The 20,596-nt window shown below is 37.6% G+C and overlaps 1 protein-coding gene across 5 annotated transcripts in view; it reads right to left on the bottom strand.

Moving 5' to 3' along the window:
• The window catches only part of CHRM3 (cholinergic receptor muscarinic 3), a 563,657-nt gene that overhangs the window by 243,027 nt on the left and 300,034 nt on the right, over positions 1 to 20,596 (bottom strand). For 4 of the 5 annotated variants that reach the window (XM_027962271.3, XM_042241115.2, XM_060406398.1 and 1 more), the window contains one exon: positions 14,662 to 14,764. The exons of the other annotated variant lie outside the window; for it this stretch is intronic. In XM_027962271.3, the coding sequence (XP_027818072.1) occupies positions 14,662 to 14,759 (98 nt within the window). In that variant the 5' untranslated portion in view covers positions 14,760 to 14,764. The remainder of the gene's footprint in view (positions 1 to 14,661; positions 14,765 to 20,596) is intronic. 5 annotated transcript variants of the gene reach the window in all.

Here is a 20,596-nt window from a genome sequence, read left to right as displayed (position 1 = left end):
TTAGAAGCACCAGCAGATTCTTGTCTTGTCTCCCTTTACATGCTCTCATTTCCAGAACTTGAACTGCTTTAAAATAATACGAAATGCCACCAAATCTTCACCAGACAACTCCTGAAATCCAGACTACCTCGGGCCTTCTGGAGACCCCTCCCAATCATTTCCCTTGGAGACCATCTAAGAACCTTAGATTCTTCATGTTCAAATCCTATTCATGACTTCCCTTCCATTACCAAGTAGAGGTAGTGGAGGTAACCCCACTATCCCAAGCCCCACTTCTAGGAGCAATACCAAAACTGCTCTTTACATACGTAGATCCATTCTCCCTTTTCCTGGAATAATAAATCCCTCAGATATCTAGCTGGTCACATGGTTACCTTCCCTGTAGTGAGGTGTGACTATGCAAGAAAGAGAAATGTTCCCTTCTATGCTCATTCTTTCCCATTCTGTTGACAAAATGTAATCCTTTCCTTTTCACAGAAAAGCCAAATTCATCCTTCTAAAAAAATCCTCAGATTAGGTCACTCTGTTGCTCTGACAGGGTTCAGGGGAGGCTGCCCCAGAATGTGCCACTTTGGCACATAGATTATGTTCATTTGAAGACAATTAAGGCCTAACAGTCTCACGAAGACTTTTTTACCTCCCACTTAATCACCTAAAAGAATTTAGATGGACAACTCGGTCCAGGAAACGAACCATCACTGGGATAGTGATAAGAGTGTGTGCTGGTATAAGAAGCTGGGGGGAGCCTGGGAGGGCTTATTTGTTCAAAATTATTGCCTCCACTTGGCATGGTAAACACTTTTTTACCAAACATTTGCTCTTTCCACCCTCCTGTGAATAATCTTCCTTCCCTTTGAAGCCCTAGACCGCTCCTCTCTTCTACTGAGCTCAGGGTGGCACACAAGTATCAGCTGCCTGTCTGAGAGCTTCTCACATCTACATGAGATTTCTATACATATAAAGTTAAATTTGTTTTTCTCCAGTTAACCCATGTTATGTCAATTTAATTACTAAACTAATCAAAAGAACCTAGAGGGGTAGAAGACAAATCTTCCTCCCTTCCAGTTCAAGGTCTTACAATGGCTTCCCAGGTCCATTAGTAAAACATCCAAAGTTCTTACCATGGTCTACTTGGCCTCACTAATTAGCACTAGGGCCTTTTTGATGCTGGTTCCCCTGGCTGGGCTTCTTCTGATTTCTCTTCCAATATGACCTTAACAGACCTTACTAAAAAGGACTTTCTTGAAAACACTCTATAGAAGAACATTGCCCCTTGCCACGATTCTCTGTTTCCTTAATACATTTAATAAGACTGATTTCCCTTGACATTGTATATTTCCATATGTTCCTTCTGTCTGCCCCTTAACTAGGATATAACCTTTAAGAAGGCACAGACTTTTCTATTTGCTGTCATAACCTCAGCACCTAAAAGACTGTCTGGCACAGAGAATGCAGTCAATAAATATTCCAGCTTTAGGATCTCTCAGAAAGAGGAAGCATATTCTTTTTGAAGACATAGTACATGTTTGGTAAAGTGTGAAAGTGAAAGTCACTCAGTCATGTCCGATTCTTTGCAACCCCATGGACTATACAATCCATGGAATTCTCCAGGCCAGAAAACTGGAGTGGGTAGCCTTTCCCTTCTTCTCCAGGGGAATCTTCCCAACCCAGGGATCGAACCAAGGTTACCTGCATTGCAGGCTGATTCTTTACCAGCTGAGCCACAAGGAAAGTCCAAGAATACTGGAGTGGGTAACCTATCCCTTCACCAGCGGATCTTCCTGACCCAGGAATTGAACCCAGGTGTCCTGCATTGCAGGTGGGTTCTTTACTGAGCTATCAGGGAAGTCCTTGGTGAAGTGCAAGAGATTCCAAATACAAAATAATGTCTCTATATTTACGGAGTGAGTTGAGGTTTTTTGTTTGATTTTTATACCCTTTTTATTTTCTCTCAAATGTTTTTTTCTCTTTTTGGCAGCACGATCTTAGTCCTCTGACCAGGGATCAAACCCATGCCCATTGCATTGGAAGGGCAGAGTCTTAACCACTGGACTGCCAGGGAAGTCCCAAGTTTCTGTTTATTTTTAATGTAGCATTTTCAAAAGTCTAATTCATGAGTGCTGCTATTTCACAATTTTTTTTCCACTAACTGAAACCACTCTAACCAGAGATATTTATTTACATTTTTATTCATGTTCTTATCACTGTTTTATACAAATGTTTACTTAACCTAAACTTGAATGCAAACCTCTCTGTACAACAGAAGTGCTCAAAGTCAAGGCAACAATTGGCTCTATAAATATTTTATTACTTATCATTCCTCTTGCGACTAAAATTTATGACACTTCAATACAGAATCCTCCCTTGGTGGGGGGTGGTGGTGATACTGAGAAAAATCTCATTTTTTAAATTTTTCAACAAGGCAAATTAGTGACATTCAAACAAATCACATTTTTATTCTAATTGTTATTAAAAACTCCCATGGAGAGAACTGGTGAGGTCTACATTATTTTGAAACAAATAGAAAAGTATCATCTAAATATATCTTCAGCCTTTATTCTTTGAGCTAAATTTTTAATTATGACTTAATCAATGGTGAATTTAACATAATAGTGGGACCACAGTCAGAGGGTCTTTAATTATCAAAAACATGAGAGTAAATAAGGTTTCAGGGCAAGATTAACTGTCCTAAGAACACACAATGACTTAAACGACTTTAGTCTGTGTTATTGCAACTTACTATGCTCAGTGAGTATCATTCCTTTTTCACCTTGTAACACAAATCCCTCAGAATACCATCAATACTTTTCCACCTGAATTTTTGTTATATACCGTGTATAAATCAAAACCAATAAATATCTACAAGTCATGACTTTCTATTAATTTAGTACACATGAGTAGTTTTATATTATTTTAGTGAAAGAATCTTATGAAAAGGGATTAATATTTTTAAAATATTGAGAAAAGAAAGATCACTTGTTGATTAAAAAAAAAACAACAAAGAGAAGACTTAAAGTAACTGCAGAATTTTAAACTGAATGTAGAAAAGACTACAGTAAGGCAGACCCCTAAGACAAAACACACTGAAAGACATCCCTTCTTTCCAAAATGTAGTGGCAAAATAAGAAAAATAACAGCTTTTTACAATTAAAAACATATAAATTAAAAATGAATTCTCAGCTTTTTGAGTTCATCTATTTACTTATTCAGTAATTAAACAAAGATGTATTAAGTGTCTACTCGAGGCCCCCTCTTAAGTATTGGCAGCATAAAAACAAATATTATAAGATTCTTGCCCATGGGCTGTGTAAACAACACAGCCTCAGCAAAAAGATTATCACGTGGTACACGAGTGTAGCTCACTCTCCATGCACTTATCTATGACTTTAGTTCTCTGCAGGAATTCTTAAAACTCACTTACTCATTGTTTCCGGAATGCTTCCTGTGTGTCAGAATGCGGAGTATGTAAAGATGAGTCAGGTCTCCTGTTGGCCTGTAGGTGGGGAGCCCTCACTCTGGCATATCAAAGCTGTGTGACCTGAAGTTAGACATTTCTAAGTTTCTGGGGACGTCACTTTTTTTCATTTTTCCATTTTATGTCCGTTTCTTTGATGTAAATTTGAACCAGTAAGGGCCTTGGTGAGGTCTGAACTAAAATCACCATTCTCCAAACTCTTACCATACCCAGGCATTCCTCTTATATCTCATTGAATCCTTTAAGCAGAGTCTGTTCATAAAGTGGGCCTGATGACCCTTATTGGCAGAATGAATGGGAAAGCAGAAGCTAAGATAAGTCAAGAGACAGGGAAACACAATTTGTAGGTTTTAATCCAGGTCTTGAATCCAGAGCTGCTGAGTGCAAAACTGCTTACATCAACTGTACTACTTACTATGTGGAAGTACTGCTAAACCATAGATACACCAACATAGAACACTGTAAGTCTTAAAGGATAATCTTAGAATTCAAATAGACAGCAAATAAAACATTTAATATTGTTCTGAGAATGGAGTTTCAATAAAATTGAATAAAAGGTCTTTGGATCTTTGTATGGTAAAATATTTTAGGGAAAAACCCAAGACAATATATTTGAGTTAATGGGAAATATACATACATATACACACACTAATTATATACATTATTACTTACCAGTTATACTAGTCCCTTCTGCAAATAGCTCTGTGAAAAAGCATTGCAATATATATATATTTTTAAGTAAAAGAAGATATAAAAACATTTTTTTTCCAGACTGGCAACCACTTTAGAAGCAGAGAATTTATGGATTACTGTAAAGTACTAAGTATGGCATGATGCACTAACAGTAGTATCTGATGGTGGTAAGAATATAAGGTGGCACTAGTAGTAAAGAACCCATCTGCCAATGCAGGAGACATTAAGAGATGCGAGATCCCAGGGTCGAAAAGATCCGCTGGAGGAGAGCATGGCAACCCACTCCAGTATTCTTCCCTGGAGAGTCCCATGGACAGAGGAGCCTGGCGTGCTATGGTCCACAGAGTCACAAAGAGTCAAACACGACTGAAGTGATTTAGCATGCATGTATTTATATTTCTTGAGTGCAATTGATTAAAAGAGGTCACATTTACATTACTAAAGACAGGTTTTTATAACTGTGATATGAAGACCACAGATTTGTTTCCTGTTCCATACTAAACAGTTTGAAACTTAGAATGGATTTAACTATGTAGTGAAATTTTTTTTTAAAGTATATCTATTATAAATATCAATATGTTCTAATTTACTCATAAGGATATGTTCTGACATTACCACATGATGTTATTGTTCTGGAACATTCCTTCTCATAACAATACTGATGAATAACCTCTGAAGGCAATATCAGGGGTACACAGGTAACATTAGCTTCCATTAAAAAATTGTTAACAAATAGAGTCAGAGATCAAATATAAAACATGTAGATACTTTCTTAGCAAAAGCAAACCAATTATTTATTCTAGGGCATTAGAAAACACATCTCGAAACTCATTGATTTTCCTCCAAATTACTATAATTTTTAAAATACAGTATTAGTAAAAAAAAAAAATCCAAAATAATGTTCCTGGTAACCCAGCACATATCAGGCAATCAATACAAATTTATTTAATAAATGGACAATATTTGACCTTAAGTGATTCCAACCAGTCCATTCTGAAGGAGATCAGCCCTGGGATTTCTTTGGCAGGAACGATGCTAAAGCTGAAACTCCAGTATTTTGGCCACCTCATGTGAAGAGCTGACTTATTGGAAAAGACTCTGATGCTGGGAGGGATTGGGGGCAGGAGAAGAAGGGGACGACCGAGAATGAGATGGCTAGATGGCATCACTGACTCCATGAACGTGAGTCTGAGTGAACTCTGGGAGTTGGTGATGGACAGGGAGGTCTGGCGTGCTGTTATTCATGGGGCTGCAAAGAGTCGGACACGACTGAGCAACTGAACTGAAGTGAACTGAACTGAACTGATAGCTTTTTTCTTAATACCTTAAATTTTTCCAAGTTCCTATATTAATAAGTAAAGTGGAATGTGAATGACACTACATCTTTTAAAAGTATTAAAGGTTTTGGAGTCACCTTCTGAAACACTACATTTTTCTCTATTTGGACTTTTTCCCAACTAAAAAGGGTGAGAGTGTGAAAGCCCAAGTTAATGAAACTCATTCCTAATCTTTTTGGATGCTCCAGAATACTGGGCAAATTAATTTACTGCATCATTTCCCTAGCTGCTAGGAAATGATAAATCAGGAGGGTTTCATGGATCACTTAGTATTTATTCAACATACAATAAAGCATTTGCTTAGTGACTCTTTGTACTGCCATTAGGAAATACTATGATGAATATGATGTTGGTGCCAGTACTCAAGGAATTCAGTCTCAGGGGAAAACAATCAAGAAAATCAATAAGTTGCAATACAGAGCTATAAGTGCTGGGTAACCATGAAGCTAGCAGGGGTTTGGGGAAGAACATGGTGAACTTTGCCTGGGGAGAAGATGAGCAGGGCATGGGGGAAGGTATCAATGAACCATGGAGATTTCATCTGGATCTTGAAAATGAATACACATTTGGCAGGAAAGGGGGTTCAGTGTACTCCAGGCAGAATGATGAGTAGATGCAAGCAATTTCCTGTATAATTTTAGGAAACAAACAGTGGAGTGTGGAGTATATACAGGAGTCATGGAAGAGAGTAGTCTATATGACGTTTCATAGAAACTCAGTCGTGAAACCAGTTGAGTTTCCTCCTCTGTTATGAGCAACAAACACGGTTTCAGACATTGCCCAATATCCTCCTAGGGAACAAAATCATTCTCAAAATCGTTGATAAGCACTGGTTAGGAGGAAAAGGATTATGCTTTAAGTAAGAAAAAGTTCTGGTATCACAGTTTACCCTTCTTATTAGTAAGCAGATAGGAATGATTCATGACATTCTTTTTCTCTAACACATTTTTCCTTGTTATATGTAAAGAAAGGCTATTACTTATCTCACAGGGCAACTGTGAAGATTAAATAAGATATTCTGAAGAGATGATATGTGTTAGGGGACTCAAAGAGGGACTGGCTCATGACAGTGCCTTGTAAAATGTGAGATGGGCCAGCAGATTAAAGGGGAGACTCAACTGTGTCAATTGCTTTGCAGTGTACAGATAATCAGATTAGTTTGAGACAGTTTTTGTTAGTTGAAAAATGTCCCAGAAAGATAGCTTTCAGCACCACCAGGATCATGTTTTGTTCACAACTCTTTTTAAATCTCTTTTTTCCTAAATAGGAACTACATGTATTACAACCAGAAGTTAATTCAGAATGACCTCAAAGTCATAAGTAACTCATGGAAGTATAACATAAGTTGAGATTTTGGCCACTCATTACTTGGTTCTATTTGCCATCATTGTGTGTGTGTGTTTTTTTTTTTTTTTACTACAGTGTGTAGTTTATAATGCAGTATTTGGAAATAAGCTATATGTTAATATAATTATATAAGTCATTTACCAGGAAGATAGAGCTTTATTTTTTAAATGACATTTTAAAATAGATCTATATCAGCTGGTTTTTCAAACTGAAAATGTCTTCAATCTTTTAAGACCAGAATTCATGGTACTAGGCATTCTTAACTTGCAAAATATGACTCCTTTTAAAATAATTAAATTGTGAGCCATGCTTTTAGAAGATCAATCATGACAAGTTTTATATTGCAAAGGATTTGATAGAAGATTTAAAATGGGGAAGATTTCAAGAATAGGACGATATAAAGCTTGTGCCATGAATCCACAAAATTGCTATCTCGGAAAATAAGCAGCACTTAAATGGCAACCCACTCCCGTATTCTTGCCTGGAGTATTCCATGGACAGAGAAGCCTAGTGGGTTACAGTCCATGGGGTCACAAGAGAGTCAGACACAACTGAGTGACTAACACACTTATTCTCTTAGTTCAATGGTCTCAAATAAAATATAGACTTATTTTTTCCCCAAAGCTCAAAGAGTAAGAAATTAAAGATACATCTATAAACTAGTAGCTAATCTAATAAATAAAAACAGTGAAGACAAATACATAATTTTATGCCAAAGGAAAAAACTACCAAAATTTAAATCACAGCAGGATCCTCTATGATCCACCTCCCAGAATTCTGGAAATAAAAGCAAAAATAAACAAATGGGATCTAATTAAAATTAAAAGCTTCTGAAAGATGTTATGGGGAGGGAGATGGGAGGGGGGTTCATGTTTGGGAATGCATGTAAGAATTAAAGATTTTAAAATGTAAAAAAAAAAAAAATAAATAAAATTAAAAGCTTCTGCACAACAAAGGAAAATATAAGCAAGGTGAAAAGACAGCCTTCTGAATGGGAGAAAATAATAGCAAATGAAGCAACTGACAACTAATCTCAAAAATATACAAGCAACTTATGCAGCTCAACTCCAGAAAAATAAATGACCCAATCAAAAAATGGGCCAAAGAACTAAATAGACATGTCTCCAAAGAAGACATATGGATGGCTAACAAACACATGAGAAGATGCTCAACATCACTCATTATTAGAGAAATGCAAATCAAAACCACAGTGAGGTACCGCTTCACACTAGTCAGAATGGCTGCGATCCAAAAATCTGCAAGCAATAAATGCTGGAGAGGGTGTGGAGAAAAGGGAACCCTCCTACACTGTTGGTGGGAATGCAAACTAGTACAGCCACTATGGAGAACAGTGTGGAGATTCCTTAAAAAATTGCAAATAGAACTACCTTATGACCCAGCAATCCCACTGCTGGGCATACACACTGAGGAAACCAGAATTGAAAGAGACACATGTACCCCAATGTTCATCGCAGCACTGTTTATAATAGCCAGGACATGGAAACAACCTAGATGTCTATCAGCAGATGAATGGATAAGAAAGCAGTGGTACATATACACAATGGAGTATTACTCAGCCGTTAAAAAGAATTCATTTGAATCAGTTCTGATGAGATGGATGAAACTGGAGCCGATTATACAGAGTGAAGTAAGCCAGAAAGAAAAACACCAATACAGTATACTAACACATATATATGGAATTTAGAAAGATGGCAATGACGACCCTGTATGCAAGACAGCAAAAAAGACACAGATGTGTATAACGGACTTTTGGACTCAGAGGGAGAGGGAGAGGGTGGGATGATTTGGGAGAATGGCATTCTAACATGTATACTATCATGTAAGAATTGAATCGCCAGTCTATGTCTGACGCAGGATACAGCATGCTTGGGGCTGGTGCATGGGGATGACCCAGAGAGATGTTATGGGGAGGGGAGGTGGGAGGGGGGTTCATGTTTGGGAACGCATGTAAGAATTAAATATTTTAAAATTAAAAAAAATTAAAAAAAAATAATAAAATCTTCTCAACTTTTATGAGACTCTAGTCAACAATTTTGCAACTATAGCTTCTACTTGATTTCATAAAACAGCATTTAAAATTTAGTGTGGATAGTGGTAAAGAACAAAAAATAAAATCAAGCTCTCTGAGCATGCTGAGGTTCAAAGGCCGATGGAATTCACTATATAAATTCAGACTTCAATGGTTTTGTTTCAATCGTCTGTGAAGCACAACCATAAATATAAATAAAAAGAGGCTGATGATAAATACACATAGTTCAGGACAGCCGTATCTCATTCCTACATCCATGACCCTCAAATGTGAGTCCAATGGTCCCATAGTATGATAAGTACTCTTTTCCCTTCCATTCCTGTCAGGTATGTAATTTCTCTGTTTACAGAATGAGTATTTAAATGTTGGGCAAATATATCTTTTTTCAGATAAGAGAATTGTTCAACAAAATTTGGCTTTAGCCCCCAATACACCTAGAGTCAAGTCTGATGATCATCACAGCAACTGTTGTTCTGCCTAATTGTGATTGATATTTATTTCTCTTGATTCTGCAGTTTTATTTATATTTGTTGTTTCTTAATTTTCTATTTCATTGATAATTATTCTGCCATAATTTTCTATTTCATTCATCTTTTCATAATCTATCTAAAATATTTTAATGTATAAAGAAGCAGAGTACAGATACATTAGTCACAATCACAAACAAGTGAATAGTGGAGAATGAAAATGTTTAAAGGATAAACAACTAATAATATAAAGAAAGACGTGTTTGAACATTAAAGTGGCTAAGTTAAATATGAGGATGTTTCCAATTTAAGAATACTTATAATTAAAGTTATCATTGATCATATTATTAATATTCAGATAAAGTAAAATAATGTAAGTATCTCTCCAATATGGGAATATAATTGAAGGATCCTAAATATATGAAATTACTTTTCCTTGAGGCACAGTACGTTGTGATACTAAGAAAACAACTTAATTTCAAAGTGAAATTTCATATCCTTCTGAGAAAAATAATTTTACGTATGAAGGGCTTATATTACTGTTGGCTAATATGATCATCACATCCATTTGGACTATCTAATCAGTTTCTAAAATGCAAAAGTGAAGCAATGTAAAGCATATGGACTTTAACTGGGTTTGAGCTTTGCCAAGAAAAGTCAAAGATTGAATAGATAAGTAGATGGAGGCATAGGAATAATTCAAGCTCTTCCTAGAGAGTTTACTTGGGCAGCATATTGCATGATCAGACAACATTAGACTCTGTTCAGTTATAAGTGCAGCTGTTTCTGTACTAGACTAATATTTATCAAAATACTGTAGTATTTTACCTTAATGTCCCACATGCCCCTAGCAAAGTTTTTAAAGATAAGGTACCTGAACCAGGAGTCTTTAGACTAGAACACCCTCTTAACATGGCAGTTAAAAAAGATTTTAAAGATGAAAACTTCAGTGAAGGAGAAAGGGAAGCGAACAGCCATGCCTTAATGAAATCAGGATGAGCTGCTCACCAAAATATTAGATTTACTGGCCCTTTGACTTTGTCCAAATCCTTTAAAAATGATGCCCATCTCTCTCTGCTTCCACAGAGCATATCAGATATAATATCAACTCTGATGAATTACCATTTTTATTTGTCATTATTTTATATATCTAGTTCACTGGCTAAGTCAGTTCCTAGCTTCAGCACAATTTCATCTGCTTGTATCTAAAATTAAAACACATTTGCATTATTCATCATTCATTTCACAAACATTTACTAAAGTCTAATATGGTTCAAGCATGCAGGATCCTGGAAGAATATATCTTTTGTTCCAAAATGTTCATTCTCAAAAGTCAACACAAAGTGCTAGAGGAATGATAGAATAAGAAAAAGTCTGATATAACAGTAAATATCTAAGACAAACATGCATAGTTTTGAAGCCATTTGATGTATACATATAACATAATACATATCTTCACAATCAATTCAGCATCCTTATTGTTCCTGCCTTAAAGTAAATATAGGATACATTTACCTTTTACTTTAGATTTTAAAAAATGAATCCTAATTAGTTTAGGGAACTTCTCTGATTAAAGTGAATTAATGGCAAGTGAAAAATAATAGTAGAAATATAACATGAGCTACGCTTAACCCAAGGTTCATTTCAGACACTATTAATTTCCTTCTCGACAGCTGTTTCATGTGGTGACAATAAGATTTTAATCTTCCTCTGTCCATATCCCAGGCACTCAGTGATACAAAGAATTTAGAAAAATGGATTTATCTTATTAGAAAAGCTTTGCATGTCCTAATGTAAAACCTTAAAACCTAATGGTCATCACTGCCTGAATCCTTTCAAGCGATTTCTAAAATGGCATGAAAAGAATCTGTGGCCCCATTACAAACCTACTCACCACAAAGAAAAATTATACACATGGCCAGTTCATCTTGATTTCCAAAGGAAAAACAAAGGCATCTCATTAACAAAAACTATTTCCCTGATGGCTCAGACAGTAAAGAACACATTTGCATTATTCTTCGTTCATTTCACAAACATTTACTAAAGTCTATGTTCAGTCCCTGCAGGAGGGAGGAGGCCTGGGTTCAGTCCCTGGGTCAGGAAGATCCCCTGGAGAAGGGATTGGTTACCCACTCCAGTGTTCTTGCCCGGAGAATTCTGTGGACAGAGGAATTTAACTCTAGGGATGCTCAGTGAGTATGTGCTTGTGCCTCTCTCTGTATTTTGTTTGCCACTTGTCCTCCAAAATAAACATTTAGGAAAGAAGTGAAAATGTCAATTGTTTCTTTAGATGTAAGACAGCTCTGCCCAGACATATATTTGGGTAAGCTAGGACCCTAAGGTAAAGTGGATAACTGTGTCTCAGGCATTAATTCAACACCTCAGGCTATAACATCTTTATTGATCTCCATTACCTGAATGCCATAGGCACATTTTTGTCTTAACACAACTCCTTGAACTTTTTATAATGTCAGTAGTGAAGCACTGATGGTTTTATACTCAAAAAAATAATTGTCACCTGTATGAAATAAAACTTGATTACAGTGTGCACAAGGGGTACTGACATGGACACAAGTTCCACTCAGCTTCAGAGCAGTTTGCATTTATTGATTTATTTTTAAACTCTGAATAAAATAACATCACTATATGTCAGAAGGTGTCTTTTATGAAAAGTTTCTGATGCCACCTTATCTTCTTCCCTCGCAATGGGAAGCATATCCTCTCCAGTTACGGGGTGGGTGGAGTCTAAAGGAAAGTCTCCAGCAGCTACCTCTATGGCCCACACCACCTCTACACAGTCATTTTGAAAAAGAAAAGTCTCTACTGCAGCTCAAGTAAATAACTGGATTTATGTTATTTGTTGGTGACATGGAGGAACTGTGTGTCACAGCAGCAAGAGAGATGATTCCATGTATAACTACTAACCCTGACAAACACACACCCCTAATTCAGTCAGTCCGCCTAAAATTTTACTAGCTTCAGCTTACTTTGCTGGGTGGATCATGCAACTAGGAAGAAGTGACATTTAATAAACACTGATGGCTGTGCACTAACATTAATCTTATAATAATGTCACTTCCAGGCTATAACCCCCCTTTGCTCCTGACAGCAGTGTGACATCAGGACACTGACTGGGTGGCAATTTGTAGAAGTCAGGGATGCTTTTGGCCCATGGGTCACTGCCTGTAGGAGTAGGCAGGCAGAAGATACTGTCAGATTAGGCAATAGGCCTCATGTGCAATAGGCCCCCCATTTGCTTCTGATATTTAATGCTCCAATGACTTAATCCTTCAACAAAGCCTCAACTCAGATTCTTCATTCAACCAAGGTATCAATGATCATCATCAGCTCTTATCATTATTGTTATTATTATTGAAGAGGTTCAAGCATGCATTAACTAGGTATGTTCAATTCTGAAACAGTGACTCTGGCTGTTGGGTGGGGATGGAACTGAACAAAGACGAGAACAGAAATGAGAAGGTGATTTAGCGATGATGGTACAAAACTGTTAAGACCAGAAAGTGGTGAGTGTGACTTGGACTCGGGGCATGGCCATTGCCATACAGGGACAGAGGAAGATGTCAGGGCAGCGGTTCTAAATCTTGGTTGCATATCAGGATCATCTGAAGAACTTTCTACAGTTTTGAAGCCCAGTTCTACACTCAGAACTATTGGTTTAATTTTCTGGGTACAGCCTGAGCACCCAGGAAATTGCCTTTTCACACTGAGGCTGAGAACCACTGGGTGGTCACAGCAAGGCTTTGGAGGACTTGATGGGTAAGATGTGGAGAGGTTAAGATGAGGGAGGTAATTTGTATGACAGCTAGAATTTGGGCACAAGCAACTAATTTAATTCATTTCCAGAGAAAGAATATGGGAAGCCCAGATTTTTATGTGAACTCTTCTGATTTTTTGATTTGGCATTTTAAAAAATACATGTATTGATATATTAATTTTGTGTTAAGCAAAAAAGTAAAAGTGAAAAAAAACTCTATATAATAAACACCCTAAGAGAGCTGGAACATGCAGATGACTAGTTTCAAATTCTGCCTTAAATCAGGAAGGTTAAACTCTAATTATAGATTTAAGACTTTCAGAGAATGTAGAAGATAAATTCTCTGGAGAGTCAGGGAAACACGTCGATTAATTACTTGATACCTTATTAAGAATAAAGGTGACCTAGAGTATTTGGCACATGGCAACTGTGAATTTATTTTCTCCCTCCTTACCTCTCTTTCTCCCTCCTTCTCTCTCTTCCCCTCCCTCTTTCTAAGGAAGCAAAACATTTTTTTTCAAGGTCATGGGTTAAGGAGTACAGCATAACATTTTTTCCCCAGGGTCATAGGTTATATCTGATTAAGTCTCAAGGCTATGCTACTTCCCAAATGTGGTTTACAGCACACATTTTGGGAAGGAGGATTGGGCCGGGCAGCTATACTTTTGAAAATACAATTTATATAGGCTGGACGCTTTTCTAAATACAAACCAAAATTTCAAAAAGTCTACAATAGTCCCCAAAATATTTTGAAAATTGAATACAACAAAGCAATGAATCTTATAATCAAGTATCTCTTAGAGCTAACATACCACTCCCCACCCCCCGCACACACAGAGCACTCATCAAAGTAGACTGAACTGAATTAAATCAGGAGCTACACAGCTTATATCCCATGAGAATCTTATTTCAGAATGTCCCCTTCAAGATAACTCATAAAACAATAACACCTTCAAATACTGTATTTTTTGCCTTTATGTCATATTTATGTCATTTTACACCATGGGAATACTTGTCGCAAAAACTAAGAGGATCAAATAATCATTAATTAATTCCCATGTGCAGTCATTTAGTTTAAAATTTGGTACTTAGGTTTGTCTAAGATTGAACTATTTTGGAAAAAAAAGTTACATCTTTCTGTTAGATGTTAGACTTTTAGATACTATATTTATAAACATACCAGGGGATCTGTCATATTTCATATACTTGAGTTCCAAAGATTTATATATTAAATTCCATTATTTTCAGAGCCATATGAGCATGGAATTTCCATTCTCTACTGGCATGAATGTATTCTTAATTTGTATTAATCACACAACAAAGGAAATGAAGGGTGTTGGGAAGTCTTGTAGGTCATATTATAAACACATGCTCTAAGCAGAAAACACAAAGATCACCTCTAATACATGAACTTTACTCTTCAGAACAAATTCCACTCTTAATCAACAACAAGAAAAGTGGAAATGGATATAACATCCATGGGTACTCAAACGATGAGAAAGCAAACACTTACATACCTATTCCAGGTAGGATCCTCAAACCAATCCAATGTATCAAAGACTGTGCTGCGTGCTGAACTTTCCTTGTAGAAAGAAACCAGATGCCATGTCACCATGAAAGCTGAAAACCAGAGAAAGGAGGAGTAATCAAATCTAAAACAAGATAAAAGAAGCAGCAGGAAACTTGGGACCACTGAATTGTGAGATGGCATTTTAATGAAATCACAGGTTTCATAAATGGAGATTTATTCCAGTGTTTCCCCAAATGAATTTCCTCCAGAAACCTTTTCATCCCACAATACCTGTTAGTATCCTGCCACAGGAGTGATCCTCAGCAGTTACCGGGACAACGACTTGTGCACCGTACTTCTCCACAAGTGACACATCTCGTAGACTGTCATACGGTCACATGTTCTCAGTGTGAAACTTTCAATAATTAGGAGTACTTTATAAGCTTCCCCATTAAAATATGCACATAGGGCGCATGTATTTATATCACATACCGAGTGCTGAGTGTCGTTTCTTTCACAGGTTTCATAGCAAAGTAGTGAAGAATCATGAACCTGACCAGTACAATTTCTTTCATGGCGGTCAGTATCTGACATTCACTCATCATTCTGATCAATATTCACCGAGGAAATAACAAGAACCAGACATTGGGTTGAGAAAATGAATAAGATTTGGTCCTGCCCTCAAAAATCCAAGTCCACTCAAGTAGGAAAGGCCACACTTGGACCCACAGCAACCCTGACGATGAAGTCATCGTGTCCACGGTGCAGACAGGACCCACGGGTGTGACGCAAAGCAGAGGGTCGGCAAGCCAAGCCTTGAGTGGTGAGTAGGAGAGGAACAGACAGACAAAGGGAGACGGGGGCGAGGTGGGGGGAGGAGGGTGTTATTCAGGCAGCATGTTCAAACACAGGAAGCTGTGAGGGAGAATGGCATGTTCTGAAAGCTGCCTTATATCGGGTCTACAATAACGTGAGGGAACAGAACATGCACAAAGGAAGCGGCAGAACATCCTTTTAGAGATTTAAATAACCATAAATCAGCCCAACAGTACAGACACAAGCACCCACCCAAATAACTGTATACAATTTGAAACTATTCCCTAACTCCTGTACACATGTCATCTCATCCTGGACTCACAAGGTTGAGGGGCCCACCCAAGACCAGAAAGTGATTTGTATAAATAAGCTCACTTTTTTAGATTCTGAATGTAAGTGATATCATATGATATTTGTCTTTCTCTGTCTGACTTACTTTACTTAATGTGACAATTTCTGGGTCTACCCATTGCTGCAAGTGGCACTATTTAATTCTTTTTAATGACTGAGTAATACTGTTGGTGTTTAGATGCTAAGTCGTTTCTCACTCTTTTGCAACCCCATGGACTGTAGGCTACCAGGCTCCTCTGTCCATGAGATATCCCAGGAAAGAATATTTGACTGGGTTGTCATTTCCTTCTCCAGGGGATCTTCCCGACCCAGGGATCAAACTTGCCTCTTCTACACTGGCAGGCAGGTTCTTCACCACTGAGCCATCAGGAAAGCCCATGACTAATATGCTTATTTACAAAACAGAAATAAGACTCATAGACATAGGCAACAAACTTATGGCTACCAAAAAGGAATAAAGGGGAGGGATAAATTGGGAATTTGCAATTAACAGATATGAACTACTATATAAATTAGTTAGTTAAACAAGGACATACTGTGTAGCACAGGGAACTTTACTCAATACCTTGTAATAACCTATCATGGAAAATAATCTGAAAATTTTCATATATATATGTTTTATATATATATATAAAATGTGTGTATACATATATATGTAAATAAAACATAATCACTGCTGTACACTGAATCACTACAAATCAACTATATTCAACACAAAATAATAATAAAAGAAACGAAAAGAAAACTTCATATAATTGGGGAAAAAATTGATTCACGTAGACAAGTCTAGTGCCCCTCTATGCAGGGAGAGGGGTGTAGCATGTGGTATGACATCCTATTTCGTGACATATGTTTTCCTGATTGCACTGCAGTTCAGACTCCAGGCACAAACAAAGTGCTGCCGCCATCACCTTTCCTGTTTCCAGTTTTAGGAAAGCAAGCATGGGGTAGAAAGATTATGATTAGTCCATGTGTTTTCACCCCCTGGGTTTTGATATGTTTAAAAAAGACTTCTTGGTGCAGCCATATTGAAGGCAAGACTGGCGACTGTGTACTGTTCAGCAATCGTGGCGAATCTGGTGGTTGTCTACACTCAGCTCTGATCCTCAGATGCCCTCTTTGTAACTGTTACATATGTGCCTTGCTCAGGCCTCCTGGATTTTGCTTCTGACTTCATCAGCACTTTAATAACTTTGCTGATGTAGCGTGTGGATAAAAGGGCTTTGCACTGTGGTCAGAGGTTGGATTAGTGCATCTATTCAGAGAGGAAGAGAGGCCAGCACTCATTTGTAACATATGAAAATGGGGAGAGCCAGCACAAGATGGGGGAAATGCAGGTTTAGTAATATAAAAATGGAGAAACCTTGTCTACGACACATAGCTTATGTAAGAAAAAAATCTAAAGAGGGCCTGTGATGTTCCCCAAGGGACAAGAAATATAGTTGCTGAGGTCGGAAAGACTGGAGAGGGATTTTTTCCTTCCTCTTCTTCCTCCTCCTCCCACTTTTCCTCTTCTAAACCCCTAAAGTGAAACTGTTTAGAATACATTTTATTCAGTTCAATTTCTCATCATTAGCGTGAGACTGGAAAATCTTGTGGTAGCCCCCAAATCTCCTCACCCTCATGAAATAGGCTATAAGCTTTTATTTTCAATGCTTCTCCAATTGAGAAACTGTATGCCTGTTATAGGCTTCCTGAGACCTTATAACATATTAGGAATTATTTTAGCTTTAAAGAAGCGTGGTTGCTTAAAAAGGCAGCTTCTGCTACAGAGGCTTTCGAGACAGAAACCAATTCCAGGCAACAGATGAGCAATAATGCCTAGAGAACGGACAAGCATTAGATGTAAGACAGACAAAATCCAAGAGACACTACCACCCGGATATGCAGCTTGCAGCTATGCTCTTGTGTTGCAGTTGCTTGACAAACCACACTCGTTATCACAGAAGTAAGCTTGTTCTTGGGCACTGGCAGCAGAGAGCAGATGAAGCAGAGACATCACCCGAAACCAAAGCAAAGAAGCAAATAAACAAATCAAAATATCTCCGAGCAACCCAAAGGAAGAAAACTTGGACAAGTCATGTAAAGAGAAATTGAACTATGCACAAAATGCTAAAATGAGCAATTTACGGAACAATTTTATTCTGAGTATATTTCCCACTTGTTTGTATGGACACTTAAATTCAAGGGGTCTGATAGATTTGACCTCCGTGATTTGTGGTATAATTCAGCACTTGCTGACATGGTAGAGACTGGTTCTCTGCAGAAACCTGACAATTAGCTCCTGTAAACTCTGGAATGAGAAATCAGGTTTTATGGAAATTTGCACAAAAAGAACTTGAATGTTTAATCCACTGAAGAAGGAGTCAGGAGCAGGAGGGTTGATGGACGAAATGAAGGAGCCACAGACAGAGGGAAGGAAGATTAATAATTTCCTTTGTGGCGCAAACACACGAGGCATTGATGAATTCATCTGATCATTTCAACAGCTTTGTGAAGAAAATATTACTGTCACTAGTTTACAAATAGAGAAATTATAATTTTTTGATAGGCTAACCTACTTAATACACAATAAGAAGTGGCCTTCTTATTGCATTAACTAGATTGCATTAAATACAATTTTAAATAATAAAATGCAGCTGAGATTATTGGGAAGACAACTGATAGACTCACATATTTCAGTTGTATTATACATATGTAGAGCCCACTGAATCACTGCCTCACCCATACCTATATTTAGAGTCCTTAAATATATTCATATCTTTGGGCCTAGTAATCCACTAACAAATTATCTCAAGCAAACAATTCAAAATCAGGAAAATGTCATTGCAGCATTATTCATAATAGTGACTAATAAAACTATTTGTATATCCCACAGCAGGGCACCTAAGAAAATATGGGCATGTTGACTCCATAGTATATTCAGTTGCCATTAAAGTAACAATTAAGTCACAATACAGAGAAAGTGGTATATCAAGTTGTATGTTCTGATTATAAATAGATACAAAATGTATATGTGAATAAATACTAGCCACAGGACCAGAATAAAGAAAATTGTGGTACTAGGGTAGAGCAGTTATGAATACATTAAAAAATCTTAACACCATTGTCATAATATATTTTAAAGCTTTACTCATTTGAAATACCCACTCAGTAGAAATACAGACTCACAAACACGACATATTTAGAATATGTGTTTACAAGGTTAAATGGTTTCCAGCACACACAATATTATTTTGTTACACTGTTAACTATTTGATAGTGGAGGAAAGAGTTTGGAGATGGAGATATACTTAGGATGATGCTGAGATAAAATACATATATATTTTAGCAGAAGGTGGAATTCAGTTTCTTATAATGATGGTCCATGGACAAATTAGGTAAGATTACAAAAACAAGACTTGTTAACATGATCACTAATGTACATGATTTTAAACAGATCTATGATCAACAGTCTTTTCCCGTTGTGCCATAGCTTTCATCTTCTTACATTCCCTCTGTCCCATTTCCTAAAATAAAAAAAAAAGCTAAGGAAAATTGGCTAGCTGCAGAAATCTCCCATTTCTTCATTTTCTTCATTAAGACATCACCCATCTCCCCAATAGGATCTCCTCCACCCCTGGGAGGCCATTTAGTCTTACCAGGGCAGGGCAATGCTTCTGAAGAAGCAACAGCTAATCTTTGCTTGCTGACCTCTATCTAAGAATAAGGGTGAGCCAGCAAGTGTTCATCATTTGTCTCACGTGGTATCATGTTCATCTCTCTCTAGTCTTGGTCTCACTCCTGGCTTTAGGCAGTAAATTTCTAGCATTTGCTGCTCCAAAACATCTCCTACCCTCTAGAAGTAAGATTAAGGGGTAAAAGCTACAGTGCCTATCTCCTCCTGGCTCTGTAGCTCTTAGAAAGCAAACGAACTTCCCACCTTCCTATGTCTGTAAATCTCACAAATCGTTAGGTTAACAAACCACATTCCCTGCCCCTCCTCCTGCAGTTGTTTATACATTTGTACATAAAGAGAAATGCAAAATTCAATGTAATTCAAGTACTGTTCAATCTCTTTTGGATAAGCCAGCCTTTCTATTACCTCTTCTCTCCCACTCTTTCTCTCAACATGCGTGCACACACACACACACACAGAGAAGTGTGGCTTTAATAAATGGAGAGAGAAGAACACCGTTTACATTTCCAAACGTGACTTTGTCTGTTTCCTTTGACTTGTGGGGTAGATCTCCTTATTTATCTGGGTGCTCCTAACCCTGTTGACACAGTAAAGTTTACCACTGGCATGCATGTCATCTGTTATTTCTTGACCAATTCAAGTTGGGTAGACATTTCTGTTTAACTTGACCTCATCTTACCTCCTGCTGACAGTGTACCCGTCTCAGAGGTCTGACCGTGATGCACCTTCAGCCTTCGGGTGTTGCAGCCCTCAGATCAGAATCATCTTCTCCTATGGGATGGCACCCCAGCCCACATTCTCCAGCTGTTTCAGGGTCCTATCCATGCCACACTAGAACTTAAGGTCCAAGCCGTTCTTCCCATTGACCTTGTTACACTGCTAAGTTCACTATGATGCTGGCAAAGGGCTGCGTATGAATTAGCTGCCTGTCTCAGACACACCTCCTTCTCACGAATACAAACCTCATTCTCTGGACTGAAACTCCAAAAAAGAAAGTTGGGAGGCACCTATTAGATTGTGTCACTTTCCTTTCACAGTCATTTTTATTTTGCAGAATTCCTCGGGCTCAGTAAGGGGGCATGTCTTCCTTTTCTTT

This window comes from Ovis aries, chromosome 25 (assembly GCF_016772045.2).
Source record: "Ovis aries strain OAR_USU_Benz2616 breed Rambouillet chromosome 25, ARS-UI_Ramb_v3.0, whole genome shotgun sequence".
NCBI classification, from domain to species: Eukaryota; Metazoa; Chordata; class Mammalia; order Artiodactyla; family Bovidae; genus Ovis; species Ovis aries.
This window is presented reverse-complemented; position numbering and strand designations above follow the sequence as displayed.